The 17,589-nt window shown below is 39.3% G+C and overlaps 1 protein-coding gene across 1 annotated transcript in view; it reads right to left on the bottom strand.

Moving 5' to 3' along the window:
- Nucleotides 1-218: 218 nt before the first annotated feature.
- The window catches only part of TBX18 (T-box transcription factor 18), a 30,965-nt gene continuing 13,594 nt past the window's right edge, over nt 219-17,589 (bottom strand). Inside the window, exons 5-8 of the mRNA XM_027091282.1 lie at nt 14,212-14,379; nt 10,911-10,975; nt 5,236-5,330; nt 219-3,165 (exon numbers count right to left, since the gene is read on the bottom strand). Of these exons, the coding sequence (XP_026947083.1) occupies nt 2,441-3,165; nt 5,236-5,330; nt 10,911-10,975; nt 14,212-14,379 (1,053 nt within the window). The 3' untranslated portion in view covers nt 219-2,440. The remainder of the gene's footprint in view (nt 3,166-5,235; nt 5,331-10,910; nt 10,976-14,211; nt 14,380-17,589) is intronic.

The raw sequence follows: 17,589 nt of genomic DNA, 5'->3' as shown, positions 1-17,589 counted from the left end.
CAAGGCACCAAGAAATTATATCGAACACATCAAAAGTGAATACCAGGCCCGTTTCCCCATGCCTTGTACTCATAAGCCACAAAATTTGTGTTTGGAGCATGCGTGTGTGGGCCTGTTCTTGGAACAACATTTATAGACACTTCAAATGATTCCCCTCCAAAGCCATGAAAGGGTTTAGTAACACACTTTAATATATAATTTCTTAAGCATTTTTTAATAAAATACAGATATATAATTATAATTATCAATGCCTGTATGTCATTTAATATAATGATAAAAGGCTAGTCTTTGAAGTGACATGATGATTAATATTTACAGTAAAGCCTAAAGGAAACAGCATTTGTACAATATTGCTAAATCGAAAAGAAAAGATTAATTAAAAATGCTACTTGTATTGTGGTGTCATCTCAAATCACAAAGAGCAGAAAGGAAAATTCTCATCGTATTAATGCATATAGGTATAGATCATTACTTTCTATGTTTTCTCCAGATGGAAAACTCTCTTGTTCTCCTTAAATTATACCAAGCACTGAGGCTGGGATGTACTCATAATAAGGACGTTTCCCAAATCTTTGTCAAGTTATTAATACCATACACAAACATCTTATGTAGATCTACCTATTGGATATATGTCATGTGCCTTCATGCTAATTTTAAATTTAAAGATCAATACTAATTGGACAAACTGTTAGAGAACCCATGAGGAAATTTATCAGTGTATATAAAGAGAGTCACATTCTGTGCAAATACTGTTTAAATAGTAATCTCCCTCAATATGTAACAGCCATGCTGTTTTAAAGTAAAGAAGCAAACCAGGAGCTTCGCCCTAGCCCCATCTAACCTAGGGATTGGTTAAAGCCATTCTGTTTAGCACTGAAACACACTGCTTTTGCTTGGCAAATATATGAAATGTAGCGAGTCAATGAACAGACACATGATTTTATCCTCAATAGACATTCGGTAATCCTCTTCACCTTGCATTCTTAGCCTTTCCTATTCATCTCACTATGTGCTATCAAAGTTACTACATGCTTCCAAAGCCTGTATACATTGTTTTAGGGGTTTTTAAAAAATAATACTGCTTTCATTTTCTTTTTTTCAGTTTTGAGGTTAAAAATGATGTTGAGGTTAAAAGTTTTACAGCTCCTTTATCATAATTGGTATCTTCCTCCTTAGTCTTCCAAGAGGAACTTTATAGTAATGGGCTTTGGCCTTTGCACTGCAACCCCCAAAAGACAGATTGCTGGAGATAACCCCCTGAAATTCCTTACGGTGTTATTTAACACCATGAAGGCCTAGAATCTATCTGTTTTGAGAAAGACTTCAGACAAAGGGACAAGGTTCAGGAGGGGGAAGGTTTCAATTTGTAGGAGTTATGAGATATAAATAAGTAGCATAAATGCCTTTTCCCCTTACTTATAGACCATGGGTCAGGAATCTCAAAGCAAGGTGGAAAAAAATCCTGAATTAAAAAAAACCAAAACACTATAAAAACCTAAGGGATAGCTAACAATATAATTCTTCTTGATTTAAAAAGCTAGACATTTCTCATTGGAATCAAAGAATTTGAGGTGGATTTATTTTCTTTTTGCCATTCCAGTCATATCATATATTCCTTCCCTGGTGAAAACTGGAATTTAAAATGTCTATAGGACATTCTTTAATAGTCTACTTGATACTAAATAAAATGAGCAAAAAATCCAAAATACTGGAAATTTATTCTCTGCAGATGAATAAATACCTCTTACCTGTCCAATAGAAAGTGAAAAAAATCACAAGCTTTTCCATTTTCCTTAAGAAAGTAATTACTATGGATTATGAATTTTTATAGGACCAAAGTCACCTAATACCTGTGATAAATAAGAGCAAGTAGGAACACAAAAGCTAATCCTTCATGATTACAGATACCTCAGTACTATTACTAAGACTTCTACTGACTTAGGTTCTCACATTGTGCCCAAGAATAACAGAATTCACAAGACTCTGTGTGCTGGTTACTGCTGGTTATCAACCCTCAAGTAGGAAACTGTGTAGAGCATTTTCCTGATAAATTAAGTTATATGTCTTAGTCTGGTGAGTGTCATTGCCAAGTTTTAAGTTTGCTGTTTGGTTTTTTAAAAAGTATGAGAACTTTGGTTAAACACACTACATTTATGCCAATACTCTGTGTAACTGGGGGGAAAAATAGAGGGAGGATGTGGTTTTGTAGGCTGCAAAACCCCACAAGCCATATACAGTATACATATGTACCAAAGATAATTACAATCTCACCATGAGAAAGTCAAAAAAACTCAGTGAGCCTTCATTTTCTATTATATGTACATTTTACAAGCTACTGATAAGTTTCTTTTCATATTGCTTTCCAAAAAGAAAAGACAAGGAAAACGAAGAAAGAATATACATTAGCCAGATTCCAATGTAGTTTAACTTAAAGGCTTCATCAGACCATATGTGCAGACACTTGAGATGATGAGAGAGTTAAGCTTCCTAGGGTCCTAGAATCAAAGAAACTCTGCTGACCCCCACTGCTAAGCAGGTGCACTCCTTCCACGGGGGGCAACATCTGCCGATCCGTCATGGTCCCACTCGGTGAGGACCCCAAGAAACTTCCTTGGGAAGAAACAATTTTCTCAGGACTGGCAGCCAGTTTGGGGGATGTGGAGAAGTTATATCCATACAAGGCACAGGGGCTGTGTAACCTGAACGTGTTATAGGAACCCTGGTGTGTCTGGTTAGCAGCAAAGGCGTTGCTGGGGGGTGAAGGCATGATGTACTGGAGCTGGGGGGACATCCCGGAAATCTGCATGGACAAGCTGGTCTGTGGGCAGCTGAAGGTGTCGCCATCCGTGCCGCCCATGGACATGTTCACCGAGGCGCTGCCGCTCACGCCCACGTAGGAGGGAGTCCTGGGCGGGGCGAAGGTCTCGCCCGTCTGATTGGTGAGCCTGTTGTAGGTCTCGGCCAAGGACGTGCTGTATCGGTTGAGGGTTAGGCTAGAGCGGGCGCATGCGGAGTAGTCAGCCGGGGCCAGACTACACAGCTGGCTGGTGTTGGGTCCCAGGTGGAAGGCTGGAGACGAGCAAGGGGAGCCGGACAGAAGATGAGGGTGGGTGGCCGCAACGCCATTCCCAGAACCTTGGAGTAAGGTAGAGGAACCTGCATTTCCTACAAAAGAAATTGAAATGTAAAGAGCATCTTTTCCTTTCAACTATGTACACATGAGCTAGACGGACTTGTTACAAGGGGCGGGTACAAAGACGAAAAGGAGATGGTCTCCGCTCTCAGGAATTGTAATTTAATTGAATTCAGACTGAAATATTTTAAACATAGATCCTCCCAACATTTTCAAGGAAATTATCTCCCCAAGGAGTGACTTTTTTTTTTTTCCAAAAGGTATTAGGACACTATCACATAGAATTTTCACATTTTCTCCCTCAATTACCTTTCTCAAAGTTTTCTCATTTTTTAATAATAAACACTACAAATACTGACTTTCCTGGCAACTTTAGAAAATATAAATTTCATCTTACTCTGTATCTTGTTCCAAAAGTTCCATCACCTCACTTCTACCCAACTTTTTTTTTTTCTTTTTTTGCTGTACGCGCGCCTCTCACCGTTGTGGCATCTCCCGTGGCGGAGCACAGGCTCTGGACATGCAGGCTCAGCGGCCATGGCTCACGGGCCCAGCCGCTCCGCGGCATGTGGGATCTTCCCGGACCGGGGCACGAACCCGTGTCCCCTGCATCGGCAGGCGGACTCTCAACCACTGCGCCACCAGGGAAGCCCCTACCCAACTTTTACTCTTTGTTTCAGCAGAGCTTCCTCTGGAGCAATATATTTTCTTGCCAAAAAAGAAGGAATTCAAAGAAAAGAGCCAAATTGGTCAAAGACACATCCTGCCTCAAACAAACTTGCAACTTCCCACTGCAAGCTTGTGTGAATCAATGACTGTACCACTCAGGGCTACTGAAATAAGGCAACCGTCTAGAACTTTATTTTTTTTTTATTGGAGTATGGTTGCTTTACAATGTTGTGTTAGTTTCTGCTGTACAATGAAGTGAATCAGCTACATGTATACATATCTCATTTCCAAACAGAAAATGGTTTGGTGAATCACATGCTAACACAAGAGCAGAGGTCCAGCAAATAAACAGCCCTGTGAAATAGAGAGGGGGGTTAACCCTGCATCCAATCAATAACAGTGGTGGCGGCTGACTCCCCCCTCTGGATTTGCTGACAGATTGATGTTTGCAACTTGACGGAACTTAGGGGAGAGAAGAGAATTCCAATGGGCTGGACAGGTTGTAAAACCTTCATTGCTCTAGTGACAGTGTTTTATACAGCTTCTTAAAATAATCTAAAAGCCCAATCTGCCCAATGATAATTATCTAAAACCCAGCAATGCTAAATTCTCAACGGGGTGCTGGGCAGGATCAGACGTAAAATGCCTGAGTGCAGGAGTGAGCCGCGAGTCCTACCTACCAAGTAGAGAAGGAAGTGTCATCCCTTTCCATGCTGCTCCCTCTGAGGAAACACCAGCCATGGGCTCGGAGGAAATACTCAAAGGGGAGCTCAGGGAAGGTTGCCTCAGTGTGCCTGACCTTCTCATCATAAATACAAGAGAACCCTGCCTAGAGGCAATTCTGCTGAAGGAAGAGGAAGCTGGCAAGAAAGGGTAAACCGGGACCAGCATGGGCAATTATCTGTGAAGTACACCTGGTACCAGGGCCAACTAGTCTACCTCTAATTTTAAGAAGAGATTTAGGGTAAAGTAAAGGTTATGAAATATATAAACAGCCTAAAACATCCAAGACAACCTTTGACCACAACGGCCATTTTCCTGGCCCATCCCCATAACAGAGAGAAAAGAGAAGGATCCTGTAATGGGAGGATGTTGGTAATGAGGTCGCCATTATAGAGGACAAGCAATGACTTGTGCAGTTTTCAGTGCCTGAGCATCTAGGCAGGACCTGGCTGTATACATGAGCCAGGAGACTTCTTTTTTTTTTTTTTTCGTTTTTAAGTCTTTTTTTTTTGATGAGGACCATTTTTAAAGTCTTTATTGAATTTGTTACACTATTGCTTCTGTATTATGTTTTGGTTTTTTGGCCGGGAGGCATGTGGGATCTTAGCTCCCAGACCAGGGATCGAACCTGCACCCCCTGCATTGGAAGGTGAAGTCTTAACCACTGGACCACCAGGGAAGTCCCTGACCCAAGAGACTTTGTGATTTACCTTGCTTGGGAATTCCAGGGATATCTTCAAAGGTGAGGGTCCGTAGTGAAGGTCTCCAGAATGCATATGACTCCACAAGGGCTTCCAAACCCATTCTAAATGGAAGGGTCAGGATGGGGGTGAACACAAGAAGCTCAGTTAGGAGCAGTTGGAGTTTGCAGCCATAATAAGCAGCTCAGAAAACACCGCTGCTGTTGACAGTGGCCCCCCACATTGGCAGGTGAGGAGCTTGGCACAAACAGAAAAAGAAATGGTTCAGAGATGAGCTACCATTCTGTCACCAGGAGCACAAGAGGATGGAATCCACCCAGGATGTCCTGTTAACGTTCTCAGAAAACTTAGCTGATCTCAGGGGATAAAAAGCTGTACCCTTGTACCGGGAAGTTGGAGTGGAGAGAGTCCATCCTAGCCGCCATGAGTCCACGGCTTTGCTGTGATCTGGAGCTCAGACTCTCTCCCTGTTACACCACTCTCCCTCTGATGCGGAGAGCTCTGCCACAAAAGCACGCCCTGTAGAGGCATTTCTATCCAGCATCCGGTGCCTCGGCAGCCAGCTGAGAAGAGCACTCATCCTAAGAAAACCGACTTCTCTCTCAGAGGCGTGATCACCACACGCAGGGCAGCCAGAGCGGGCTCTGGGGAAGAGGGGGCAGCCCTGGCTTCTCGGCCCAGCCTGGAGGATGATCCCAGGAAGGTGATCTCACAGGGTGCTACGGTATATGGAGCTAGTATCAGCAGCAGACACTATTTTAAAGCCCCTACACACACTTAATGAATGGACACTTAGAGAGACAGGATAACTTCATTATGGGCTACTTACATGGATACGTGTATGTTTTAAAACAAGGGTGACTACTCTAAATACATAATAAATGTATGTATCTCCTACTGTAAGTGATTCAGATATCACTTCCATACATCAGATAACTAAGTCCTCTAGGGCATAGAAATGAGGCCCTTCACTCAACTAGCACATTCTCAAGGCCTCACCAACTATTTCCTCAATCATCTCAGTGCTAAGCAATTTGTTAATCTAGGTAACATTGTGCTTTTCATGAAATATATAGCTCCACTGTAGGAAATGTCTGATTCCTGAGTGTCAAACAGCACACGAACACCTCTTGTGATTGTCAGATACAGTTTTATTTAATACAGATAATCTGTATTTAATGCTGATATTAAAGACAGGGTCTATCTTTAATAGCTTAGACTCCACGTGTTACTTTCCCTCCATCCCCAAGTCATGAGCTATGAACTAAGACTAGAGAAAACCGCCTCACAGAGTCACACCCCCTGTACAACATGGCGAGAGCTGTCTAAAGACCCATGGTAAGTGACCTGTGCGTGCAGCTAAAACCATCTTCTGCTGCTTGCCCTGGGCTGCCCTGAGCACGAAGGACAGAGTCTGTCTTCGGATGGAATCAGTGTGCCCCAGAGAGAGGACTATTTTGTGGTAAGGACACTGGATTGGAGATCAGGAGAACTGGGTTGTAACTACAACCCACTAACCTTGAGTAAATGTTTGAAGCTCCCTGGACTGCAGTTTCCCACAAAGTGAGGATTGGAATACAAAGCTTTAAACCCTCTCCTAGCTCTAAAGTTCTTTACCACGAAGTGATTTTTTTTCCAAACGAGACATGCTATCTGTGGCTGGCTACAAACCAGATCCAAGACCACTCTACTCAGCAATATTTTATGTACATTAAAGTATTGATTGGGGAGAAGGTTGGCAGCCTGGTCAGTCCCAAAGCCCCACATGACCTGCAGGTTTCATTTAGTACTCAACTTATGAACGCTGGGTGCTGTTGAGCTGATTGCTCTATTTTTAGCTTGTACTAATACTCAATTTTTATGACTTTCTAGAAAGAAGCTTTTTTAAGCTAAAGAAGTTAGGACACAGTTTTGTATAAACTGCTTTGTGAAACCGCATAGATGAGTTTTCGTAATTGTAGTTTTAAATATTCAGGATACCAAAGTAGTCCTGGAGTGACCTCAAGGGGAATTTACAAAGTGGTAAGTCCTGAGCATCGATGGGACCTAGAAATTTATTAGCTGTGGAGATGACCATCAGTGCATTCTTTGCTTTAGCAGTGTAAACTGTATGATGCTTCAAATACAAACCCACAGACCAAATTTTTAGGGAGAAGTTATTGATCCTCACAAATATATAACCCTAAGCTGTAAAGGGATGCTCTGAAGGTGACAGATCTACATGCGATCTGATTTGGACCTATTGATATTTTTCTTGAAGCTGTTGTTTCACACTGCAAGTTCTAGAAAGGATTTCAGATATTTTGCAGGAAACAGTTATAAAATATTTATTAGCTGAATCTGGACATTTTTTTAAAAAAGCCTTCATTTTCTCCAGTAATGGAGACTTTTTCCCATCTAGTTAAAGAAAAGATAAAAGACACCTCCGGCAGGAGTGTAGCCAAGACGGTAATTTATACAAGATGCTTTTGAACAATTTCCACATTTTATCACCTCGCTAATTTATGCTATCAAATGGCCAAGTTTATTTAGTAAAATGGTTATGTTTTTCCTGAAGTATTTAAAGAGAAGAAATTTTTGTACCTTCCTGAGTAAAACATTTTATAGGGTCAACCGTAAGGCCTAACTGAAGAATGAAACTATTCTCAGCACATAAATTCTCCTTCACGTAACAAATGTCTTGCAGGAGAGCTTTTAAGGGCTGAAGCTACTGATTCCTATAAAATAGGCTGCAGAACCATAAATAGCCAGGAGGGTATAATTTTTAATTCAATTGTTTTATAAAGTTTTAAAAAATCACAAGTCCAAGTTTCTTGTCCTGCATAATTTGTTTATTTCATGTCTAGGGAAAAATAAAAACAGAATGTGTATTAAAAAGCAGTAACAACAGTGCAAGAAAACTGGGGGTATTAAAGAAATATTTTGAATTTTTTCTCATGGGCTTTTTTCTCTATCAATATATGAAAACATATCACCCCTCCCCCAAGTCCTCAGCACCAACGCACCTTCCTGGTCTTACAGATAACTTTCTTTTTAAAGGAAAATAATACATAAGTTAGAAATCTTTAAAGCTGACCAAATTCTCTCTTTTCATTATAAGTGTCTTTTGCACTTATCAATGGAAAATGTTAAAATCAGATTTTTTTAAAACTGGGAATACTGATCCATAGATATTTAGCATTCCAAAATGGGCACTGAAGAGCTTTTCTATGATAAGCAGAAGTCATTTAAATGAGAAAAAAAGTGAAACTATTCATTTCACTAACAAGAAAGCTATGTATAAGTTCAACATGTTTTTCCTATACTAAGATATTGTTTAAAGATTTGGAGTAAAATAAAAATTTAAAATTTTAACAACCTTTAAAAAGTGTTAAAACATAATTTATTATTTTTTGCATGTCCATTAAAAACTTTAAAAGGTTTAGAGTCAGGCAATAAACAGTACCAAGCACCATGGATGCCATGCTTATATACTCCTGAAACAGCCAAAGGGAAAAAAAATTTCTATCAAACCTAGCATTTGACCTCATGGTACCAAACAAGAGACTTAGTGGTTTATTTTCACCAATGCCTCTGAGTTTTTTTCACTGATTAAATTTTTAAAAACTAACGTCTTTTCATTGTGCTGACTTATCTAGAATTCTTCCTGAAACCTTGTAATATGTATCTTATCATCTCACTTCTACTTATAGGCTTATCCACTATGACTACTACCCAAAATACACCTTTAAAAATATGTTTAAAGTTATTGCTTCAAAAGCAAACTGACAGTAATGTGCAACATGATAAATATAATGAACACTGCTGTATGTTATAGAGGAAAGTTATTAAGAGAGGAAATCTTAAGAGTTCTCATCACAAGGAAAAAAATTGTTTTTCTATTTCTTTAATTTTGTATCTATATGAGATGATGGATGTTCACTAAACTTATTGAGGTCATCATTTCATGATGTATGTAAGTCAAATCATTATGCAGTACACCTTAAACTTAGGCATGCTGTATGTCAATTGCATCTCAATAAAAGTGGAAGAAAAAAAAAAGACTGTGTACAAGCCATGTGACGCCCCAATGTCAACAGCAGTGAGGTCTTTGCTAGAGCCATCCTACAGGAGAGCCTGGACTTAGTTCCTGGATGTATAGTCTCAAGCCTAAATGCTGCCCTCCTGGAGTTTCAGTGAGTTTTAATAAATTTATTCTCTGCTTTAAAAAAAAAAAGAACTGAAAGAAATGCAAGGGTCATAAATAGATACATACTCTTCGGCTATAACCAAAACCACAAGAAGATTCCATCAAAGTATTTGGCAAGGTAGAAAAGGAATCATCCCAGGGGCTTCCTTCAGTCACCTTACCAGTGACCACCCCAGTTACTAGATTATTCAACTTTCAGAAACTCCTTTGAAAAGCAAAGTTAACCACGAGCTAATGCAACATAACAAAAGCCAAGCAAAGTTTTTCTGCACATGGAAAGAAACATCTAAAATGACAGAATCATCTCAATACAGCAGACAATGTATAGTAGGAATACCTGCAAATCTTCCTACAGAACGAAGCCCTGTTATTAGTCAGTCTTGTTGATCTGCCTGCGCTAAGTTTAAGGCTTAGGGCAGGTGTTTAAATGAATCATTGCATATGAAGATGAAATCAAGTCTTTCTGCAAGCATTTGAGTTTATTCTGAGAAAAGGTCTCTGTCTACACTACCTTGCCCAGCTAATCAGCTGAAAGAACTAAAAGTCTGCACTACTGCTTGATTGTTTTCTCTCTACAATTTTAAGTGAAATTGTTCCTAAAATAAGATAATCGGGGATTTTGACCTCGTGTAGACACCGCCTACCAATACCAAGTTTTCAAGAAGTATTTCTGGAGTAAAGTGATAAAAAATGTCTCAAATACTTTTTAAAAACAAAGTGCTTTTAAAAACATTTAAGTCCAAGTCTTACCCTGAAAGGGCATCTGGAGAACGTTAGTCTATTATTACTATCAACAGTTATTTTAGAAAACGTTGCACCGAACTGTATTGGGATAGAATCATATCAATAAATTCAAAAACTCTTGGCACACAGACTAGGGTGGTCTGCTTTTTGATAAAAAGTAATAGGGTGGAATTCATTATTGTAGCTCTCCCACTTAGTACAAACACCATAAAACACGACACAGAAAAAATAAACAAGTGTGTGGCTGTCAGTAGAGCCAAGACAAATTTGGAAACCAAAGAACATCAGCTGTCTTGGCAGTGAGGAGTAGTCTCATATTCTAGTTGGAAATCTGAGTGAACAAGAGTCTGTCCTATTTCGAAGACAGATCAATACATAATTGTGACATCACTAAGCAAATTCTAAACCAAGAGCAGATGCAGAGAGTATTTTGATTTGGGATATTAAAGCCCCTGGATCTTGAGGGGCAGGTTTCCACAAGGCCCCTTCAGAGGCAGCATGCACTGTACACCCTGAGAACTTCCGTTTTCACCCCAGCATTTCACATCAATATTAATCTTAGAAATGGGCAAAATGCCACACCCAAAATAAGTTACGTCCAAGGCTCAATGATATTAGTAAATTTAAATCCTCATCAGAAGTGATTTCAAAACCATGTCAGTAAATTTAATTGTTTACTTTGTAATGGAAAATTCACAATAAAAAATCAAATATATTTATCACAGCCAGAATGTTTCTCACTAAGGCTCACCTGTTACGCCCAGAGTCTCGGAAGCCTTTGGCAAAGGGATTCCTATCTATCTTCAGGCGAGTAATCTGCAGAGCAGAAAAAAAAATCACATCAAGTCTTATTATAAATGCCAAGGAAGGTTATTAAAAATGGAAATGATGGAAGAACTATAAGTAACTCCAAAATTAACTGTCAGAGGATGTACTGTGTTCTTCCCTGTTTCTCAGGTATTTTATTATATTAGTAGCAAAACTACATGAAAATTTCAGAAATCATCTAGACATTCATTTGCTATGAAAAGGACATTCCCCCGCCTCTGTTCAAGCTCTGTAATAGATAAAGTTTGCTTTGCTTTTAATATCCCTGGAGAAGGAGATTCTGAATCATCTGTTGATAATTTGCCCTTTGTTTGACAACCTCTCTAAACTAAAGTTCTTCCCTTTATTAACGCTGTGACATGTGTCTGTTTCTCTTGCAGTAGTGGTGATGCGGAGCAGCTAATATCCAGCTTCTATTTAACAGACATTTATACGCTCGAATGTTGTTAACCTTCTTCAGAAATAGGCAATATACATTCCTTTAACTTTGTCTCTCCTTGAATCATCTTTATGGCTCTCATCTCCTCTTTTATCTATGGATTCGTGACCTGGTCAGAGCACTACAGTGAATGTCTAACCAGAGGTAACCATGACTTGAAGGTTCTAATGGGATTCAATCTTATATATGTAGGAGAAATAAATAATGGCTTCATTTTAACTACAGTTGTAATTTGTTGACTCACAACCAGATTTTTGCCCAGGAAGACCCCAAGATTTGAGGGAAACATTTTTGCAAGTGGTCTAATCGTCTCCATTAAAAACAACTTTTTGTAGTCATACCATCCTGAAATTGACACTAGTAAACAACGTCCCATTTGTTTCTTACCAGATCTCCACTTTGCCCAAAGGAGTGAACAGACTATTTTATAAGAAGCACATCGTGCTTTGTTTTCTGTGTTCCCTGGTTTAGTGGAATCTCCAAAGTTAATGAACATCCTTCTTTCTTATTGTGCCATTTTGGCCAAGGACAAACGAACACTGCTGGACGACACTAAGGCAAAGAAAGGCACCCTTGGAAAGTCATCCGCAATCCCCCTATATTATGCTGTGTATGCTCTCAACCATCTGCCAATCAGCCATGCAACGCCTGAGGTAGGTGTACTCCATGTGCTACTGTCTTAGGTTGTGGATAAAACTACATTATAAATGAGATAATGTAAGAGTCTGCTAAGTAATTCACCATGTCTGCCACTCTGCCATTGAAAGAATTCTTTATAATTCATTATAGCTCAATTATCTGTTCATTTAAATCATGTTTAAAGAACATTTAATAACTTAAGTGTTCATTTAAAATAGTATTTTAAAAAAGAGTACATATTTATATAATGGTGCCTTGTCTAAATATAGGTTTTTCACAATTACTATTATAATGATTTTTTATTGCTGACATCACATCTGTTGAGTGCATACCATGTATGCTGTAATATGAGTTTTGTGCATATTATTTTATTGAATTCTCATAGCAACTTAGATGTAGTTATTATCCCAATTTTATGTTTCTTTTACACTGGGTTAAGTTTCCTATGATCATAAGGTTAACTGGCCATAGAACTGGGCTAGCACCCCAGGCTTTAGAGCCCACGCTGGTAGCCACCAAGCATGGGCTGCTTACCGATTTTCCAAAAGTTCTTCAAAATAGCAGCCAGGAAGTTTAAAAAAATGAACATGGTTTTTCATCATCAATTTTCTTTTCTTCTAATTTTTCCATCCTCTTAATTGATTTGTCAACATTTGTGAATTGGTGTGAGTCACCAACATGTACCAAAAGCCCACTGCAGCTCGTTTATTGTATCACAGAGGCTAGTAGAAAATACACTTTTAACACAGTTAATTGGGTGTGCTGGAGAGAGACTGACAGACAGACAGACAGACAGAGAAAAAAGATGAACTGGGTAACAAATGCCTCTGCTCTTTTCTCCCCATGCATTATATTTTTCCTCTAATAAAAAACATTTTCTACACCTGACATATTTTAAGAATATCTTCCTAATTATCTCCAGCCCTTGCGGGCCTGTCACTGTTGCGGCCTCTCCCGCTGCGGAGCCCAGGCTCCAGACGTGCAGGCTCAGCGGCCATGGCTCACGGGCCCAGCCGCTCCACGGCATGTGGGATCTTCCCGGACTGGGGCACGAACCTGTGTCCCCTGCATCGGCAGGCGGACTCTCAACCACTGTGCCACCAGCGAAGCCCTCTCCAGCCCTTTTAAAGGTTAATTTCATGTTCCCTCCCAAAAACCTGTATAGAAGTGTGACAACGTGAGTATGAGAGGACAGGACAGCCTGGGCTGTGGGACAGGTGTCGCCACATGGACGAGAACAGATGAGTCTCTCAGCCCTAAAGGAGGACGCACAGGACAGGGTCCAAATCTCCTAAGAAGCTTTAAAACAACAGAAAACACAACAGTTTATAAAGCCTAAAATTGTTAACTGAGATGTATATAAATGTAAAGAGAAGTGGAAACCTAAAATAATTCTGCTGACCGTTGAAATTTTAAAAAAATCTACCACAGACCACATCAGCCTCAACTCCATCGCTATTTCTTATGAAAACTGTCCAGAATTGCATGGATCAAATAATTGCCTCAATTCAGTTTTCCACCTGCTTGACACAGCCTTAAAGAAGTACATATACTTACTCATATAGAAAAGAAGTTTTTCACTTTTCAAATTATTTCCAATTTTATGAAAGGATTACTCCACAATCGCTCATCTCTCAGACTATATAAGCATATGCATCACCCTCTATCACAATTAAAGCATATCTTGAAAGAAATAGCCCTTTTGTATATATATACTAAAATGACTGCATAGGATAAATGCTTCTGAAATATTTCCCATAATATATGGATGGTAGCTTTAAAATAAAGTGAGCTGTCAAATCCCATGCCCTGTGATGCAACTCACTTTCATATCCTACATGTCTATTTCCTAGTCAATACACATGCTTTCTAATTTTAATTACGACATCAGGATTCAATGTCTCAAAATGGAAAGTAAACCTACACTGCCAGTCATGAGACACACTCTGGTCTAAAGAAATCCTCACTAGAGTAGCTTTACATGAGGAATAATGGATAAATAATTGTTATTACAATACATATATATTCTGGATGGCAAATGCTTTATGACAATTCATAACATTTAGATACAGTGAAAAGAAGAGCTAGCTTTCAATCTGCACATGAAATTAAACGGCTAGAAAGATCCCAATTCTGAGAACAGTACCTGCTGGTTCTGATAGGCGGTGACAGTGGTGAAAACAGTTTCTGGAAAGGAGAATGCCTTCACTCCCTCCCCACATGGAACAGGCTTGATGGGAGAAAGATCATCCCCACAGTCTTTACGGATGACATGGACTCGCGGTTGGTATTTGTGCATAGAATGAAGAATAATCTATGTCAAGGAAAGAGAAGCCAAATTTGTCAGCAACTTCTGCCTTGACTAAATCTTTAACGTGCAAAATGAATCCCAGTTGGAAATAAAAATATCCAAGGCTCTGAAAGTGCCAATTTAATAAAGTATATCAAAATTGGACTGAGACTGCTAGGAAGCTGTTTGCAAAGTGTGCATAAAAATACAAACGAAAAAAAGTAATCACTATTTTGGCAGAACCCTGTGTATAACCATACGAATGTAACATCAAATTTTCTGTTTCTGAAAACACAAGAATAAATTCATAAGCCTTTTATTTATAATGAGCCTAATGGAACACAGAGTCCAAGACAATAAAACTAAGAGTGAGACTGAAATGATTATTTGAATTCTACCACACCCATCCCCTAAAAATAAGTATTTGCACACCAAGGTTTTCTTCAGAAACATTTTTTCCCTTGTTGGTGACCACAACATGTCTATTCAAGGGCAAAGGGATTTTAAGGATACCCCAGGGTGTGACTTATGCGTGGCTCACAAAGTCTCTGGTTTGCCTGGAGAGCCCAGCGTCCGTGCTCCCATCATAACAAGGTTTCCAAAACCCAGATGCCTGGCGATGCAAAAGCTCTCAGACTCAGCTAGGGGAATCTGATGATATGGTTCAACTGCCTTCTGCCCAAAGACTCCACTTCTGAGAATTTATCCTAAGGAAATATTCCAAATCCAGAAAAGCGTTTCATATACAAAGATGTGCAGCGCACCATTTACAACAGTGGAAAAACTATAAACCACTGACATGAGTAGACTGGTTAGGTAAAAGAAAGTCCACACAGTGGGATATAACATTATTCAGCCATTACTAACGCTTTTAGGACATCTTTAACCACATAATGAAACGCTTCTTTTTAAATCTTAAATTAGAATAAAGGATCCAAGTTGTTTTTCAACTTATCATAACTACATAAAAGTAGACAGTAAAAAGGACCCATACAAAGATATGAAGAGTGGTCACAGCTCTGGATGATGGAATTGTGCGTGAATGTTTTCTTCTTCTTTAGACGTTTTATACTGTCAAGGTTGAGGAGGTGGGGTAAAGAAATAGCCCTAACCTTCTATGCCTACTTTCTGGAGATCAGCATGGTGCTTTGTGACCACCTAGAGGGGTGTGATAGGGACCAGGTGGGAGGGAGATGCAAGAGGGAGGGGATATGGGTATATATGTATCCATTTAGCTGATTCACTTTGTTATACAGCAGAAAGTAACACAACATTGTAATGCCATTATACTCCAATAGAGACTTTAATAAATAAATAAATAAATGCAATGTGTGATTCTGGATTGGAACCCAGACAGGAAAAAACAGTACTCAAAAGATATTATTGTGACAGCTGGAAAATTTTGAATATGGACTGTGTATTAAAAATAGTATATGTCGGGCTTCCCTGGTGGCACAGTGGTTGAGGGTCTGCCTGCCGATGCAGGGGACACGGGTTTGTGCCCCAGTCCGGGAGGATCCCACATGCTGCGGAGCGGCTCGGCCTGCCCGTGAGCCATGGCCGCTGAGCCTGCGCGTCCGGAGCCTGTGCTCCGCAACGGGAGAGGCCACAACAGTGAGAGGCCCGCGTACCGCAAAAAAAAAAAAAAATTGTATATGTCAATGATTAAAAAAAAAAAGAAATAGCCCTATCCAATGGGATTTTCTATTTGCTGCCAGGAATCCAAATTAATATATTCACTAATGAGTTTAGTTAATGAATCTATATGTTTCCTGAGCTATACAATTTGAATTCCGGTTTTGAGGAGTTAGGAGTTTGGAGAAATGCTTAAACAAAGGTCTGGGAAAAACACAGTGGTTGGTTGACCTGCCTCATGTTTTTCAGGATGTGCTCAGTTTAAATAAGCCACATTCAGAATCACTGGTCAGCCCAAACACAAATAGCCCTCTACCTGTAGAGTGTGTTTGCTGCCCCCAAAGGATGTCTTTACACTCTGTTATTAACCAACAGTTTTGGGGTTTTTTTAACCCTAAAATTTTCTTTCTATCAGTGGAGGAAATGCCTGGATAGCAGATCTAATGATGGGACCCACCAGACCTTCCTGATGGAACAATAGCATGAGTCTGAGGAAAGGACAAGAGGGGACAATAGCCTTCATCATCACCCAGGGACACACAACGCAAATCAGCAACCTCTGGAAAAGTCTGTTTCCAGGTTTAAAAAAGGACAGAATTTCAACTAACTCATTCATGGCTCACAAAATCAGTTTAAAGTGTTGCAACTGGAAATTTTGAAAATAAGTAAAATTAGAAAATAAAGCAGAAAAATAGAGTGTGCTGCTTGTAGTAAGAATAGATACTGTTTTCCAAAACACTGTCTGCTTTCTGTGTGTGTGTGTGTGTGTGTGTGTGTGTGTGTATACACTAAGTCTAACATGAAATGTATGTCTGGCTGTGAGTCAGGTAAAAAGTATGAAAAAGCAAGATTTAATTCCAATGATTAGCAAATTCCAGAGCAGACTAAAAATTGGAAAAAGCCACTTTACATTAAACAAACAAAAATACAGTGCATAGCCAAGAAGATGAGGGTGAACTGGCTTGTAGTGAAGGAAACAAAAATTCATTTGGTTTTCTGTTTACTAGTCAATGGAAAGTGGGTTCTTGTTTTATAAAGTCTTTGTTCTCTCAAGCAGATTTCTCTGTATAGCTATATACACTTCAATTTCATTTATTTGTTTATATCCTTACGGAATCTCCAAAATGACTTAAGGTGGGGTATACTGGGGTAGGGTACAGAAATAGATGAGGCATGCCTATGTTTGCACATTAAAGGGTAACTGCCAATAGCAACCTGAAAATTATTCAAGGAAAATAATATAGTTTCAATATGATCTATAGGAATATAGTATATCCCTGGAAATTTTAAGAGAATGCTAAACGAGCCTTAGTTATTCTCATAAAATAGCATGATTTGCTTTTTTTCCCCATTATTTGCTTTTTAATGAACTATCAAAGTTATAATGACAAGTGTTCAAGAATATTTTTTTAACATCTTTATTGGAGTATAATTGATTTACAGTGGTGTGTTAGTTTCTGCTTTATAACAAAATGAATCAGTTATACATATACATATGTTCCCATATCTCTTCCCTCTTGCATCTCCCTCCCTCCCACTCCCCCATCCCACCCCTCTAGGTGGTCACAAACCACCTAGCTGATCTCCCTGTGCTATGTG

This window comes from Aethalodelphis obliquidens, unplaced genomic scaffold (assembly GCF_003676395.1).
Source record: "Aethalodelphis obliquidens isolate GAN/ISIS:26980383/991018 unplaced genomic scaffold, ASM367639v1 scaffold3, whole genome shotgun sequence".
Taxonomy (NCBI): domain Eukaryota; kingdom Metazoa; phylum Chordata; class Mammalia; order Artiodactyla; family Delphinidae; genus Aethalodelphis; species Aethalodelphis obliquidens.
This window is presented reverse-complemented; position numbering and strand designations above follow the sequence as displayed.